This window comes from Culex pipiens, chromosome 2 (assembly GCF_016801865.2).
Source record: "Culex pipiens pallens isolate TS chromosome 2, TS_CPP_V2, whole genome shotgun sequence".
Classification (NCBI taxonomy): Eukaryota; Metazoa; Arthropoda; class Insecta; order Diptera; family Culicidae; genus Culex; species Culex pipiens.
The window spans coordinates 8,319,811-8,336,126 of record NC_068938.1 but is presented as its reverse complement, the minus strand read 5'-3'; the positions used below and the strand labels follow the sequence as shown (position 1 = coordinate 8,336,126).

General features: G+C 41.6%; 1 protein-coding gene across 3 annotated transcripts in view; it reads right to left on the bottom strand.

Annotated features, from left to right (window-relative positions):
* Positions 1–16,316, bottom strand: part of LOC120412659 (CUGBP Elav-like family member 2) — a 447,077-nt gene that overhangs the window by 232,220 nt on the left and 198,541 nt on the right. For all 3 annotated transcript variants that reach the window (XM_039573218.2, XM_039573219.2, XM_039573220.2), the window contains one exon: positions 10,691–11,052. In XM_039573218.2, the coding sequence (XP_039429152.1) occupies positions 10,691–11,052 (362 nt within the window). The remainder of the gene's footprint in view (positions 1–10,690; positions 11,053–16,316) is intronic.

Genomic DNA, 16,316 nt, shown 5'->3' with positions numbered 1-16,316 from the left:
CTGGATTCGATTAAATTGGCGCAATTGGAATTGTGGATTCCAAACTTCAAAATTCACTCATCCGCGCTGGAAATTTCTCTTGGAAGTGGTGGTCGTCACGCTAGGTGAAACTGGGCTAGGAATTGCGCTCTTTATTGAAATTCTCCGAGGGCTAATCAAAAAGTGAAGCATGTTGTTGAAAGGAATGCTTCATCTTCAGGAATCGCTGTCGAGTCGAACCGCTCCAGAAATTGGCCGTTTGATTTATATGTTGCTGATGGATTGTGCGTGCCGGGCGCGCTTTTCCGTTTTTTCCCAGGTAGGTCGGGAAGCAGTTATGCCAGGCACGTGCACACTCAAGCCTAATTTGATTGCACTCCCAGTGCCGCGCCGCGGTGTAATAATTTGAATGATGAAGTGTTGATTTTATGGGAAGGAACGCGGGGGATCTTCGGGGAAAATATCTGATGAGAATGGATATTACATTTAGAGAGCTCAATTTTCATGTAAATCGACAAAATTTTGCAAAAAGTATGCAAAGCTTTAATTTTTTTCTCAAAATTTACAAGCCAAGGCAAATTTTAATCGTTGGTTCATTTCTTAGTGGGTGAACTGTCAAAAACTGCTCGATTGTGATCGATGTCGACATTGCATCGCTGATTTTTGTCGACTGATCTTTATTCTTCATAGTTGTCATATTTTCTATCGGGTATGAACAATTTCGAGCAGATTTCACTGTGCTCGAAACAGTTCAGAATTTGGTTTGACAGCTGACCCGCATAAAAAGATGTCGATCAACACAAAATCGCCTTATATCGGACATTAGGCATGCTGACGTTTTCAGAAGATCGACATTTTGAAAACAGCTATACTGCCCCTGATCGCATAAATGTCCCATATGCATTTTCATCGATTTTGAGTTGTTGATGCAGTTTGGTTCAAAATCGTGTGCTCTTTCAAAAGAGCCTATAACATCCAGTACTTTGTTCTAGAAATTAGAAGAAAATCCAGTTTTTCGGGAAAACTTAACACGTAGTCTTATGTATGGGACAAACTTCAAATGCGTTTTTCTCAGCTGTTTTTGCATATGGGACATTTATGCGAACATGGGCAGTATAAAGCTTGCAATTTAAACAGCTTTTCAGCAAGCATACAACAGTGTAGTTTTCATTTGCTTCAATTTCACCATTTTAGAGCACAAATGCTCCGAACATTACCACAGCAAAGAGCTTATTTCAGTTGAACATTACTTAACTCCTTTCAGAACGCTGTCCCGGCGAGCAGTCCATTCACATGTCCTGCAATCTTCCCTGACAGACAAACGAAAACGAAAGCCAAATGAACACGTAGTTCGTCATATTGCCGTCGCGTCGTTGTCTACTCGTTGCCAGACATGCATGGTTAGTACCTGCTGAAGTTTTCCCCTTTTTAGCACATTCGCCAGTCTGCTAAATGGATAAACTTTTCCTTCTGATCTCGGCGCTCTTCATTGAGCTCGTGTCTGAGCCGGCTGCCGGAAAAACGCATCCTTACCCGGCTGCCATTTAGTTGGTATTGACTTCAGAACGTCACTTTATTTGTGCTGACTCCATCGAAAGTGGTCGTCTTGTGAAGGTCCCCGACAATGAGATGAGAGGAAGAAGTGCAGTGACAGCTCGGTCGGTAAAGTTCTACCCCCGTCTAGTTTGACGCAAAAACCCCGTGAATAAAAAGCGGATTTCTCATCAACGTTCGTCACTTGGCTGCTTTGTTAGCTCGTGGAGTGAGATGGCACCTTCTCGGAAAATAGAGGGAAAACTTTTATTACTGGGGCTGATGGTGCGCTGATCATTGCAAGTCGACGAAACTTCTGCCTCACTTTTCGACTTTGCTCGGTCTCGGAGATTGACTTTGCAAGTTGAAGGGAAATCTGTTGGACTTCTTACCCGTTCGAGCAGGTCCCACACCAGATAACGGCGGGGCAATAAGCGTTAAAACGCTCGTAACTCGCACGTTTCAGTGCGATTTTCATTTGAATCTAATGAAATTTATATTTTATTGCCCACACACTTACAGCTTGTAGAACAGCGGGTACTTTAGGGTCGACGACGATGATCATCGCGTTGTCGAGCTAGAAACTAACACAATTTCACCAATTCAAGTGCGCGTAGGGGCAAGTTTGAAGGGAACGCGGTGGGGTTCAATTTATTAGTTGCAATAAAATTCAATTCACCAAACCGAGGAGGCGAGCTCACGTTAAAAGTGTGGTAAAATTTAAGTGCGCTTTGGTGTAAAAGTTATGCCCCCACCACCACCTCGGGGTGCGATTGTGCATATTGTTCTCGGAAACCCGGTGGCGACATTTGCCCGGAAGAGGAAGTTTGCTGTCTTTTCCGGGCCCGCGGAGGAAGTTTTAAAGTTGGTGAGGTGGCGTTTGGGCACGACTACGTGATTGTTTGAATTGATTTAAATTAATGTTTGAATTGAATTCTAGGAATTCAATAATTTCTCTCGAATTTGTGCCTAAAATAAAAAATAAGATTCAAAAACAAAACTACTCGAATTCGAGATTTGTCAACATCGGGTTGAAGAAATTTGTCGACTGAACACGCAAACATCACAACTGTCATATTTTCAATGGGGTTTGACATTTTCGAGCAGTTATGAAAGTGTTCAGAATAGTTCAGAACCTAGTTTGACAGTTGACCCACATACAAAAATGTCGGCCTAAACAAATTTCCTGCAATAACTATTCGTATTCTAGTTAAATCGACATTGTTTTGAATAATTTTATCCACAGATGCTTGAAACATCACAACAATCATATTTTTCATGGGGTTTGAACATATCGAGCATTTTTCAAAGTGATCAGAACTGCTCAGAATTTGGTTTTGGCAGTTGACCCACAACAAAATATGTCGGGCTAGACCAAATTCCCCACGTTGAAAGATGTTGAACTGATGTGAAATGTCTTTAACGCACAAAAACTGCTCGAATAACACTATTTTCCATCAAATAAGTCCAATTTGACAGTTCAATGCATCAAATGGACCAAAAAACGCCGTCCAAATATAATTCAAACAAAACGGTCCATCACCCCGGAACGCCCGTTAATTTTCGCCTGCAACCTGCAACAAAATTTCACACATTCTCGCTGTCTGACCCCCTGGCACGCACCCAAAACGCACGCACGCTCACTGCATGATATCAGAGTTCGAACTCACTGATACAGCGCTGCCGCCGTAATAAAGCAATTACCATAAATTTTGGCATTGTCAATTGGAATTTAAACATAATTTGCATATTACTCATCTCGGTGGGACCCCGCCGTCCACGTGTGCGACCCACCCCTGTCAATTTGGTGACCACACTCACGGAATCTCCGACCCCGACCCCGTGACCACGTCGCCACGATATCCAGCGTGGTGCGGTTCGGGGTATGAAATTAATTATATTATTTGCACAACGGCCAATACAATTTGTATAATTAATAATAGTGATATTGTGTGTTAAGTGCGCGGCACTATACCGGTTATTGTTTACGGGCACGTATGGAGGGAGGAGGGGGTCTCTATTTAACATTCATACTTGCTGTAAATTTATGCATAGACTAGGACCAACACGTATGAGAACACAAGGGAAGAAGTCCCGAGGGTACAGTTTAGTACTGCTTAGCAAAGTTCCGGTCATTAGCGGCTTCAAGTGGATTAGTTGTCGAAACTGTGCCGGTCGAAATTGGTGAAAGTGGTTTAAGGTGGAACCGGTAACATGGAATAGCTCTTAAAGCTAAGGTTCTCTCTCGCTGACGAAGAGTAAGGACTTCCCCTCGAGGGCTGTAGTCTGGTGTCTGGTGGTTGGCCTGGAGGACACGTAGCAACAATATAGGGGTAGACGACAATCTCCGGGGTAGTCTACGACGTTGCAGACGACGACCGGTGAAAGATAAGATAGTACAGCTGAGCATTTAATTCGCTCCCCTTGTAAAGCTGGCGCTACTGACTCCGGCGCGAAAAGGTCCAAGGTAGTGCAAGATGTGACAATGATAATCTCCTCCACTTTGTCATGGATGGCGTTGAGCTTCGCTTACTTCGTCCAAAATGGATGCGTTTCAGCTAAAGTGTTTAAAATATGATGAAACACACACATACGTTAATGGAGCCAACTTGGTCTCGAGGCGTTTTGTCTGTCTGGTCCTCGACGATGATGTCGCCGGAAGAAATGGAGTGTAGCTCCCTGCTCCCCGGGCAGACGATTGTGTCAGAGTAATAAAATTTATTCTTTACACCTGGGGAGGGACCATAAATTTTTGCGACTTGCTCGGAAGTTGGGCGCACGTGGTTTGGGAGCATGTTCCGGACTGCTCGGTAGGAAATGAAGAAAGTTTAGAGTATTCCGAAACTATTCTCCGCAGCCCGGTGCACCATGATGGCACTTTATGGCTCTCTAATGCCCCTACCACCGGCGCTCCAACCGGTTCCAACTGGTTGATAAGAAGTTTCTCTTTTGCAAAGTGAATTTTAATTACGCCGGACTTTTCCCCGCAGTAGTTCCAAACCGTAACACTTAATGGGCCACAGATGGAATTCCACCATCAGCCACACAACAAATCTTTAAAAAAAATCCTCGAGCACATGTTGCTCGCCCCAAAATGAAAAAGCTGCTTTCCTCCAACCGACTAATCCCCCTTCACGCAGCAAGTCATGATCCTCTTCAGCAAAATCTACAAAAAGACGGCGCGTACTCTCGCGCGTCAGCATGACGGGCCAGCTTTCCCCGTACGCGGAAAATCCACAAATTTAAATCCCTCGCTTCAAGAATTGAATCAAGACTTTTCCCGTTTGCAAAATAAACGGTGTCATCGATTTTTAACCTCCCCGCCCCAATTTCCAAAATAATACAAGAAAAAAAATCAAGCTTTTTTCGGATCATTTAAGAAAAAGATCAAACCACTTCGAGCGCAGGCTTTGTCGGCTCCGCGGAAAAGTGCCACGTCATCGGGCTGTAATTTTGGACGACGACGTCGAAGCGGGTTGCCACGTGATTGAGAGGTTCCTTTGACGCGCGGATTTGAAAGGATTTTTTTATTGAGAGAGGAGGAGGAGTCGACGTTCTTTGAAGGTTGGGAGGGTTCCCAGAAATTTTCGAACAAAATTGAGATGAAAATATTTTTTTGACATCGAAAAAAAAAATTCACGCGAATCTAAATAACAATTTTTGCTTGACCGACAAAATAGTCAAAACAAGTCGACATTGAATGCAACTGTTTTAATAGACATCACACCGTCTTTTCAGACTGAATTTACTTACTAAACGGGACAAACACAGAACACCCAGAGGAGATGGGCGGGAATCGAACCCGGGCCCCTTAGCACACATGAGGGATCGGCAGCCTAAGCCGCTAACCACCGCGCCACGGGATCCTCCAACTGTTTTGTCGACTAACTTTTGAATTTCACAGCTGTCAAAATTTGTACAGGGTTGTGATGATTTTCGAGCAGTTTTGAAAGTGTTCAGAATTGATCAGAATGTAAAATTGACAGCTGACCCTGTAAGGAATTTGTCGAGCATAAAAGCGTTCTCCCACATTGAAGAAAATTGAGCAAGAGAAATTGTGTTTTCGAGCCTATTTTTGTAGAAAAACAAAAGTACTAGTTTGACAATTCCAAGACTGACATTATTCGGGTAAGAAAAACAACAATAGATATGAAAATGGTAGGTAACATTATCCTTGGGATTCGCAGGATTTTCGAGCAGTTTTTAAAGTGTTCAGAATAGTTCAGAATAAGAGTTTGACAGCTGACCCAGTAAGAAATTTGTCGTGCCAAAAAGCGTTCTCCCACATTGAAAGAAATCTTATTAATGTTTTTAAGCAGAATTTGGTAGGAAGATAAACGCTTAGTTTGACAGAATTAAGGGTCTATGCTGACGCTTTAAGAATTATGTATGTAGGATGTCTAGTAGGAGAGTTATCCAACTCACAAAAACTGCTCGAATTCTGGTGCTTCATTGGAACTGGCTTCTTAAAAGATTGTTTCAAGTTGTTTCAAACTGCATCGATTTAATCATCAAATTTTGGCGAAAAATTGAAATAAATTTCACATCTGGCAACACTTCCAACCAAATCCTTTTCAACAACTCTCATATTTCGCTGTTCTTAGAAGAAGTAAAAAATCCCGTGTGTACACACGCTGGCTGGTAATCCTCCACTGTAATCTTCTCCAAACAAGCAACGCGCCGGGTGAAAGTAGGTTCCTTAAGGGGGGAGGAATCGAGACACACGCGCGCCATCATCCCTGATTAGGATGATTTCGCAGTTCTGGTTTGTTTGAAAATCCAGCTCCTCCTCCTCGCCGAAATCAAAGAGCCCGCCGGCAAAGACGAAAATCATCTTCTTTCTAAGTCGATACTGTTTCCCCTTTTTTCTCAAAAGTTGACGTTATTCCTCGGAAAAATGAAGGGATTCTACTGGTACCTCCCCCACCACCTCTTCTGTTGACGAGATTTATGATGGGCTCAGATTGATTTAATTTCTGATTTGAATACACAAATCCCGTTTCACCCTCTAGAATTGAATTTGGGTTTACTTTTCACGCTGACTCTCGATATATTTAAAGGCAAGGTCACGTGGAAACTCTGCACGTGGGACTCTTCCCTTTTCTGATCCTGATTAGGATCTTTCACATCATTTCACTTTCCCCTAGTCGGGCCGGGGGTGTCACATTAGACGTGAAGACAGTCGTGTGCCATCTCTTCTTGAGTGGCAAAGGTAATCAAAGGTAAGCGGATTTACGCGATGAAAGGAGCTCGCGCAGCACGACGTGGGCAAAAGGGTTATGTTTGGGCGGAGAAGGTAGGTCTGTGATAATTAGTTTTAGCGTTTTCTGAGAGAGTCGATATGGTTGGGGAGAGAAGGAAGGGATTTGTGCCCGGGGGAGGATTAATCTTGTTGCTGGATGTTAATTACTTTTTGACTTGATTCGATTCGAGTTCATTAGAGGGTGATGAGTTTGTTAAAGGTAGTGAAAATTTGAGAATTTGAGACTTTCAACTTATCACCATCAATGTTCATGTAGTTAAACTATAAATTTATCAGAACAATTTAGAAAGCTAAGTTTTCTACATATTCTGATTAATGTGATGGCATTTAAAAACGTACTTTCATTGTTCCAATTCCATTCGAGCAGTTTTTGTTTTTTTCAATTTATTACTTATGGAAGAACTGTCTTTTTTACCACTCAAATCTGGTACATCTTTATTAAATTCGATGATAGATGTTTCTCACTGTTTATTCACAAAAATAAAAAAAAAATCACAAAAAACGAGTTTCCTATGTAATGTAAGAACCAACAATTTTAAAGTTACCCAAGAATGCACTTTCCCTTCAAGAAATAATTCCGGAAAAGTTTTCAAATTAGAGCAGCACGCTTCAAATTGCTTCCTAAGACAAAGAACAAGTCCAAAGCACGAGGCACCAATTACCCAGATCCCGCCACCCGGACACTAAAAGTCCGGAAAAGCGGCCAGCTAGAACAGGAAGTGCTAAGAAACATTCAAATTTCCTTTCCCCTCCATATTGCAATTTTCCTCCCGGAAATCTCACTCACTGCGTCCGTCTCGAGCAGCGCCAGCGTCTTTTATGAGGTGGTAAGGTGATTTTTATTTAATTTATATTGCCTTCGGGTTATTCCGGCGAAAGTTCTTCCTGAGCAGAGCAAAAGTTGCCAAGACGGGTTTTTTTGTCTGTTCCCAGCTATTCCGGTACCGGTGTTTCAAGTTCGTGTCCGAAAAAGATTGTTTGAGCTTGCTTTTCCTTTTTCACACCTTCACTTTTTGCCGTAAGCTTTTCACACGACACCTCGACTCCCCTCACGCAACAGACCCACCTTGGGTCAAACTTTTGTTCCGGACAATCCGGGCCTTCTTTTTTGTGTGCACCAGAAAATTACGATCTTTTGTGCCTTGTCTGGGATGACGAGTTTAAAGCTCAGCCCGACCCCAACCAGATTCGCCGAATTCGTCTAGAACAAACAGCTCGACAAAAAAGACCAGAAAATTCCGGGAACCGAAATTGATGATGACGGCCGCAGGACGTCGAGGCCATCATCACGGTTCGACGCGCGTTGCCACGAGAGTGTGCCCGGTCCAAAAATGAGTAATGGATTTGAAATCAACGGTCCTTCAAGCAAACCGTTTCGCCCAAGTCGTCGTCGGAATGCCATCACCGTGGTAGCCACGGTCCACGCCGCCACTATGGCAACGCGGGATCACTTTTCATCGTCACCAAACGGGACGGCTGTCGTCCCGGTTGCATAACTGGAAGGCGAGTGCTCGCAAAAAAAAAAAGTGCGCTCGAAAGTGCTCTCCTCACATCGACACGTTTGTCAGATGTGAGGAGCAGTCACCTTGCAAACATTGTGCTGGAGCAGACTGGACTTTGGGAAGGGACAAAAAATGGCCAACTGTCACTTTTATTTGATTTTTATTTTGAGCTTTCAAGAGGTTGGGTGACGAGGTGGTCTCTATTTTTCGATCAACGTCCAACTTTTTTTTTGCTAACTGGGAACTGTTGCGTTGGCGAATGTTGGCAGGGTTTTGTTGAGAAGATTTTTTTTCTGGGAAGGGTTGAAGTTTTGATTGATAGGGTTGAAGATGATGACTTGTTATTTTGTTTCGAGGAAAATTTTGAGTACAAAATTAAACCAAATAAAAACATTAATTTTTGGAAGAAGAAAGATTCAACACTGTATTTTTTTCTAAGTTCAGAGAAAAAAGCTCTTCGTTTTTAGATGACGGACTATGCATTATCCTGGCGTGTGGGAATCTAGACGATGATGGTACTAGAAAGGGGTACGAGGATTTAGAGAAGTGCTCTTCAAAATCTAACTGGGGCAAATTTGACAATCGCCGAAAAATTTTTGATTTTCAATTTTAAGTGAATAGAAATGGTCATTTTTGAAAAAAATCTGTAAAAAATATGCATGCAGCCCGACATTTATCAAGCAGGGAACTACTCGACTTTTAGCTGTCAAAATTTCAATCTCATCCCTATAATAAAAACAACAGCTTGAAAACTGCTCAAAATGTCAGAATGTCAAATTCATCCCTATTAAAAATTCGACGTTTACCACATTTCACTTTTGATCGACCAAATCCGAAACTGCTCGAAAAGTGCCAAACTACCCCAAAACAACCGAACAAAAAGCCATCGGACATCGATTGTTGGTCCAGGGTGCGCTCAACTACACCGGCCAGCCATCGTCCGGGACTGCAGCAGACTCCGGGTTCCCCGGGAAGAACCTTCTCCATGTTGTATGACAACTTGAGTGTGATGGCTTTCTGAGGTCGGGACGTGAACGGGTGGAGCGGTTGGGAAATTCATGAATAGAAAATGGCTGCTTTTTCCCCACCAAGAATCGAATCGTCTCGTCGCTCTTGACCTCACTCGTTCTGGTCAATTAAATTTATTGAAAACGTTGACTTTGCTCGACGTAACGATGATTTTTTTTTGCGTCCTCCGTCGTCGCTTCTGTTGATGACGAGCGACGAACCCCGGAGGGCAAGTTGTGCGGTCATGACCATGGGTGGAAATCGATAGCGATAGAACCGACTTTTGCCTTAATTGTGTAACCGTTGGTTACAATTCTGGATAATTGAAGCTTCGCCTCAGCATTTTATACCACTTACACTACACTACAACAGTTTTGAGGGGGCGAAGCGTATCAGTGTAAGCGAGGCTGATGTCCACCAATTTCCTGCGGGCGCATTTGCTTACGTCAGAAAGGAAATGGTGGGAAAATGGACTTGGGCTAAACTGATGAGGGAAGTCGATTTGGGGAAAATCGCTCTCTTCCAAACAGGCGTCCGAGTGGACAAGTCGTGCTCCCGCGAAGGGTCGTCAATCGCCCTTCCCATCGGCGGAACCAGGAGGTTTCCGCGAGCAGCTCGTCCATCTCGGATTGGTCGGCCTGGGTTGCGTAAATCCCGTGCTGGTAGCTTCCCACGTCTATTCCGTAATAGGACCACCCCCGTCGTCTGGCGCCTCCCCGCGCCATCATCGTCAAGGACGACCACCCTCAGGCCGCTGGCCTTAACCGCAAAGGAGGGTCCCTTCTCGGCACGCCCGCTTCAGTGGACTCTGGGGCTGCCGATCAGCCAATGAGGGAAGACGCCTGCCCACCGGAACCAGCAACGCCCGCTGGTCGTCCATCATCCCGGCACGGAAGCCAGAAGAACCGACGCCGCCCAAGGAGGCCGGCGAACAACGCTGCATCTGGCGCCGAAGACCAGACTCGCAGCCAAGAACAAAGGGCCGCCGCATCCGTCAGCAACAACAATCCTCCCCCCCCCCCCCCCCTCGGGGCAGTTCCCGCCGCAGAGTGGAGGTTGGACGAACTCCTCTGTCGGCCCGCAATCGCCGGAGGCGAACACCATCAGCTGAGCGGATCACGGTATGTTAGCCCCTGAAAAACCCACACTTAACACACCCACACCCACACGAACCAAAACCCCAAATAAAGTGCTGTTGAAAAGTGGAAATACTTCCGTGTTTTTCTGTTGTAACCGATCCTCCCTTGAATCACCTAGTAGTTTGCCGACCCTGGGATTACCCGGTTTGAGTCTTGTGCTACGCTGGCCAAGCCATTACTTTCAATTGAGTTCGTCAGTGAAGCGTCACTGTTCAAACGAAAGCGATACAAAATAATTCTCACACACAGAGAGAGAAATCAATTACCTTTGCTCAGCCCGGACGCCTTGTCCCGCAGCACGTTGATCTGGTGCACGCGGCCAAACTCCTCGAACATCTCCTTCAGCTGCTGCTCGTCCATCGAGCGCGGCACCTGGCCCACGAACATCTTGATGTAGTCCGGATCGGGCTGGTCCCGGATGATGCCGTCTTCGCCGACGATGACGCTTCCACCGTCGTCCCCGCCCATCGGGCTCATGCTGCCGGCGCTCAGCACGCTGTTTTGGTTTATCACATTTGGGTTGTTGTTGTTTAGCGTGTTATGATTGTTGTTGTTGCAGTTGGCGGCGGGATTGTTGAGGTTATTGTTGGCGGTGCTGTTGTTGTTATTGTTCATGTTCATGATGGCACTGGGAAAGAGGGAAAATGAGCAAATTAGATTTTTTAATACCATTCAAGTTGAAAATAAAATCGAGTACCAAGAAATCTGCTTGAAAAGTTACCCAAAAGTGGGTAGCTTTTGATAGTAGAGCCAAACTGTTCGAATTATCGCAGGACAGTCTGACCAGAAATTTTCAGGGATGTGACCGACTGCCATTTTCGTCAGCGATTAAACTTCTTTGTTTACGTTCTGATCTTCGCTCTTTTTGACAATGGGGAATATCTATTCGAGCAGTTTTTTTCTTTTGTCTACGATGTATTCCTTATGGGAGAACTGTTTTTGCTTTTTCTACTATGTATTCCTTATGGGAGAACTGTCATTTCTACCACTCGAATCGGGTGCTCCATTTTAAGATGTAAACTATCTATGAGTCTGTTATTCATTAATGGAGCACCCGATTCGAGTGGTAGAAATGAAAGTTCTCCCATAAGGAATACATAGTAAAAAAAGCAAAAACTGCTCGAATGGAAATGCTCCATTCATAAAAATGAGATGACCAGAAATGTTTACAGCTTTGAAGTTTTATACCGGGAAAACGAATTCGAACAGTTTGTTTACAAAAATGAAAAAGTCGACCAAACGACTGATAACTTGAAAAATAATGTCGACACGTATAAAATATGTCAAAATGCACGAAAAGCATTAAAATTTTGAATGAAATTGTACCAGTTTTATAAAATTTAGTTTTCTCTGACTTCTAATCCCCGTTGAAAATCGCTCATTCACCGCAAACTCAATAAACCACTCCAAGCTTGTCTTACACGCTCTCTTTTCAAATCCAACGAAGCGGATTGCACCCGGAACCAATCAACCCAGCACCGAGATGGCAATCAACTCTTGGAAATCCCCGGAGGGGTTGTTGACCCTGTTCTGAACAACAAACTGCTCTGCTGCTCTCTATTTGCCCATCATTTCCCGTGGCAGAACCCGTCCTGCCCGACACTGTCGGGCTGCTAGAGAACTCCCGTCGCAAGGAGCGTAGAAAAAAAAAATAGATTCAATTATTTCCGATATTGCATTTAAGTGCACCGATCCGTGGTGAATTTAATGAACTCTCACTCACTCACGGCCCTGCTCAGATTGTTGGCTCCCCGTCAGAACCCTTGAAGCGTGGCTTGGCGGCGGTGATTCGCCCTTTTGCAGCCTTGTCGAGCGCATTCGAGCAGTTCGCCCTTTAGGGTGAAAGTTGAGAGGTGGTGTGCGGATGTTATCGAAATAATGATATAGAGAAATCAACCAGCGACAACAATCGATGCTGGAAGGAAGGAGGAGGAGGAGAACGATGGAATCAAATCAAATCCCTGTGTGACAACAACAGCAAAATGAGTGAGGGAAAGGAGAAGTACTTGAATGCAGTCGACGAGATTTATACGCCCTTGGCGATGATGATGGTTCTGTTCTCGATTGTGTTACGGAGGGAGAATGTGGGGTGAACTGACTATTTTTCAAAAAATGTTAGAAGAATAAAAAAGTGTCCTTCAAAAATTACGATTTGTTTAGAAATTAATTCTTTACAAATGCGAGGCGTTAATTCACAAATAAAAAAAACCGGGAGGGTGCTTCTTTAAAATTTTAAGGGCGTCCTTCCAATCCTAATCTCGAAATGGTTTTTGATACTGCTCATGAATTATGTTTATGTTTATGTTTGATACTGCTCTGGAATTATGTTTGCTCTCTTGGAAATTTTGAGGGCACAAAAAACAGATTTTTTTTTTAAGTTTAAGGTCGCTTCTAGTTTAACTTGCAATATTGAAAGGGCAAATCCAACAAATTTCGAAGGCGTTATCAAAAAACTATCTGATCTAAATCTGATATGGTTAACCATGAAGTACAGTTTAAGTATCATTATTGATTTTGGATAATTAAGATCATTATTTTTAAATTTTGAGGGTGTTGTTAAAAAAGGGCGGTTTAAAAAATTGAAGGGCGCTAACGACTGTTAAAAAAACTTGTAATGACACCATTAAGTGTAATTGATGTGAATTTGTGAATGTGACTTTCAGCCAAAATAAACTAAAAACGAATGATGTTTAGTTCAATGGTTTTTCTTTTGAGGGCGATAGTCAACTTTGAGGGCGCTTACTTCAAAGACCCTTTTTACAAGATTTTTTTTTTTAGTTTAAGAAGATAGACCTGTTCTTAGATTCAATTTTGGAAGATTTATTCAAGATTGCACACATTTTACCCCCTTGTTCCCACCCTGATAAATTTATGCTCGTTCGTAAATAATGACAAAAATTATCGGCGCCCTCACTTATGCGAATCACCTTCACCGTTGAGTTAGTTTTCCCAAAAGGGCACCAAAACCAAATGTGTGGAATTTTTATTAACATCCACTCGAGCTCGAGCAGAATCAACCTTACCCGGTAGTCGTCGGCAAGAGGTGAAAACTTTTTCCCCCTAACCAAGCACCCATTTTCGCTGATCCGTAACCAATTTCCCCTACTTAATTTAACAGCATGACGGATCTTCGGTTGCCTACGGCAACCAACTGTCATTCAGCGATTGTCAGTCTGATGACAAATAATCTCCCCCCTCCCCCCTGGTTGTCCGAGAATCATCGTTACCGTCGGACTAATTGGAGGGAAAACTCCGACGAAAGTAATTTGAATAATTTCTTTCCTGGCTTCACCTTAACTTAAGTGGGGGAGGAGAGAGGGCGTTTCCAAAGGCAACAAGTCTTCGGGCACGTGGCGTCCGAGGACGCACTTTAATTGGTTCCGGGGAAATTGAATTTCCTCGGAACAGACTTTGTAATCGCGTCGTTTTGACATGGTTGTTGATTGGTGACCGGTCTTGGATGCGATCCTAATTGTAATCCGCTTAAGGAGCAGCAGATTGGGCGGTTTGTTCAGGTGAAGAGAAGAGCGCAGGGGGTTTGCCAGGAAAAACGTATTAGTCCGATTGTTATCTCTTGCTTGGAATCAATTATCTGCGAATTAGAGCTACAAAAATAAACGTTTTGAGAGGCGTATACAAGTGGCTCGTAACAACGTTGGTTCAATTAAGTGTGTAATTTGACTGTTTCTGGAAGTCTTTGAGGCAGCTTGAGATTTTTTTAAAAGTGTGTGAAAGCAGAAAAATTTACTGAAGATTTCACATGATTTTTTTCTTGGTAAAGAAACCATGTTTTTTGTGCAGCCCGATTTAAAACATATTTTCATAAATTCTTGGATTTTTGGCAGATCTGTCATTCATAAAAAAATATTAAAAAACATGTACTGAGAAAAATATAATTGAACAAGACATTGAATAATTTTGAATTGAAAAACTTTTAGTCAAATTGAGTCAGATTAACTATTATTTAAAAAAACGCAGTTTCAGAAGCAAACGTGAATATTTTCAGAATTTTAAATTTTTACATAATTTTTAAAATAGTTTTAATAATACACTGAATTTTACCAAGCTTTAACTCAAAGTGAACTCAAAGTGAAGTAACGCACAAAAATTTTAAAATAGTTTTTAAATTGCCAATGTTGACCAGAAATTTGTTAGACTCGATTTTTTTAATTTGAGCAATAATTGAAAACCAGTTTTTTTCTCTCATTTCGTCAATTTTTGTTCATTTTAGCAAGTTATTTACCGATCTGTTTTCTAAAATTTGTAAAACTATATAGAAAATTGTGCGTGGAATCTTCAGCTTTTGTATTTTTAATTCAAATTAAAAAAAAAATAAAACAAAAATATTATAATCAACAAAAGAAATTATCACAATAATAAAACAACAAACGTAAGAAAAATCCAAGAGATTATTAATTTTATTATTTTATTTTCAATCCAAAATTATTGTTAAGTGCAAAAAATAGAATTAAATCCAGCAAATAGGAAAAAAATAATTGAAAAATTATGATGATAGATCTTGATTCTTTTATACTTTTTGCAGACCGATTGTTAAGTGCATACAAAATTTCAATAAATCGAATTTTTGATAAATTTCATAAAAATAACCTGTTCAGAAGGTGAATTTTCGGGAAAATAAATCTAATCTGAATAACATCTAAATATAACCAATTATTATTATGATAATAATTGAATTATATAGAGCAATTCCAGCTCAAATCGAGAATTTTGCTGGTACTTTTGTACCCGACCCTCTCCGATTTCAACGAAACATTGTAGTCATGTTATTCTAGGCCTATATAAGCCATTTTTGTGTATATGGAGCCAACTGTACCCGAAAATAACATTTGAGAAGGGCGTACGTTATTTAAATATTTTTGTATTTTGTAATTCAAAAATTACTGTATCTCGAAGCCGTTGTATCGTATCAAAAAGTGGTCAAAGACAAATTTGTAGGAAATTGGACGGGCTTTCTGAAAAAAAAAATACACTGAAATAAAAATACACGCCACTTCCATGAGATTTTTTGATTTTTAAGTTTAACTGTGAAATTTTAAGGTGATGTCACGATTTTTATCGTTAAAAATTTTTGAGGAAAACCTTAAATCCCGAGCAGACGATAATAACAAAATAAATAATATTTCAATAACAAATCCTGTTAAAATAACAAAAAGTGTTATTATTTTATTCTGAAGTTCAACTTCAAGAAGAAAAAATAATAACAGTTTCTGATAAAATAACATCTTTTGTTAAATATGTTTAGATCTTTGGGATAATTTTGTCTAATTTCGTCGGGGTCATTATTTTGGCCATGAAATGGGGTCCTTAAGCTAAAATTATTCTAAAAAGTTGAAATTTTGGAAGTTGATTTTTTTAATTATTTGATATACCCCCTAAGGGATTTTACTAAAATTGACTAGAACTATGGGAAAATTTTGACCAATTCATCGGGGTCATTTATTTCACCATGAAATGGGGTTTCAAGCTAAAATTAATCCGATAAAATTAACTTTTGAGAGTTAATTTTTTTTATTTTGTTATATTCCCTAACGGATTTATTTATTGAGAATTTTTGAAGTGTGAATAACAAAAACTGTTATTATTTTCACAGAGCCAGGAAGTCGGAGCTGACGTTGAAGTTCGAGCTGGAGTGAGACCTCGGAGACTGGATCGGATTCAGCAAATTTTCAGCAACTTTTACTTGGAGTCGGAATCGGTGAAGTCAGGTATTTTTGGAGAGCTGAAGTCGGCGTTGATGTCATATCCTGCATCCAGAGTCGGAGTTGTCTTCAAAGTATGGATTCAAAGTTGCTTGGAGGTACCCGACTCTGCAACCTTGAATAGTACAGAGGAGTTATGGCAACTGCAGGTTTATTTGCAAATTACAAATTA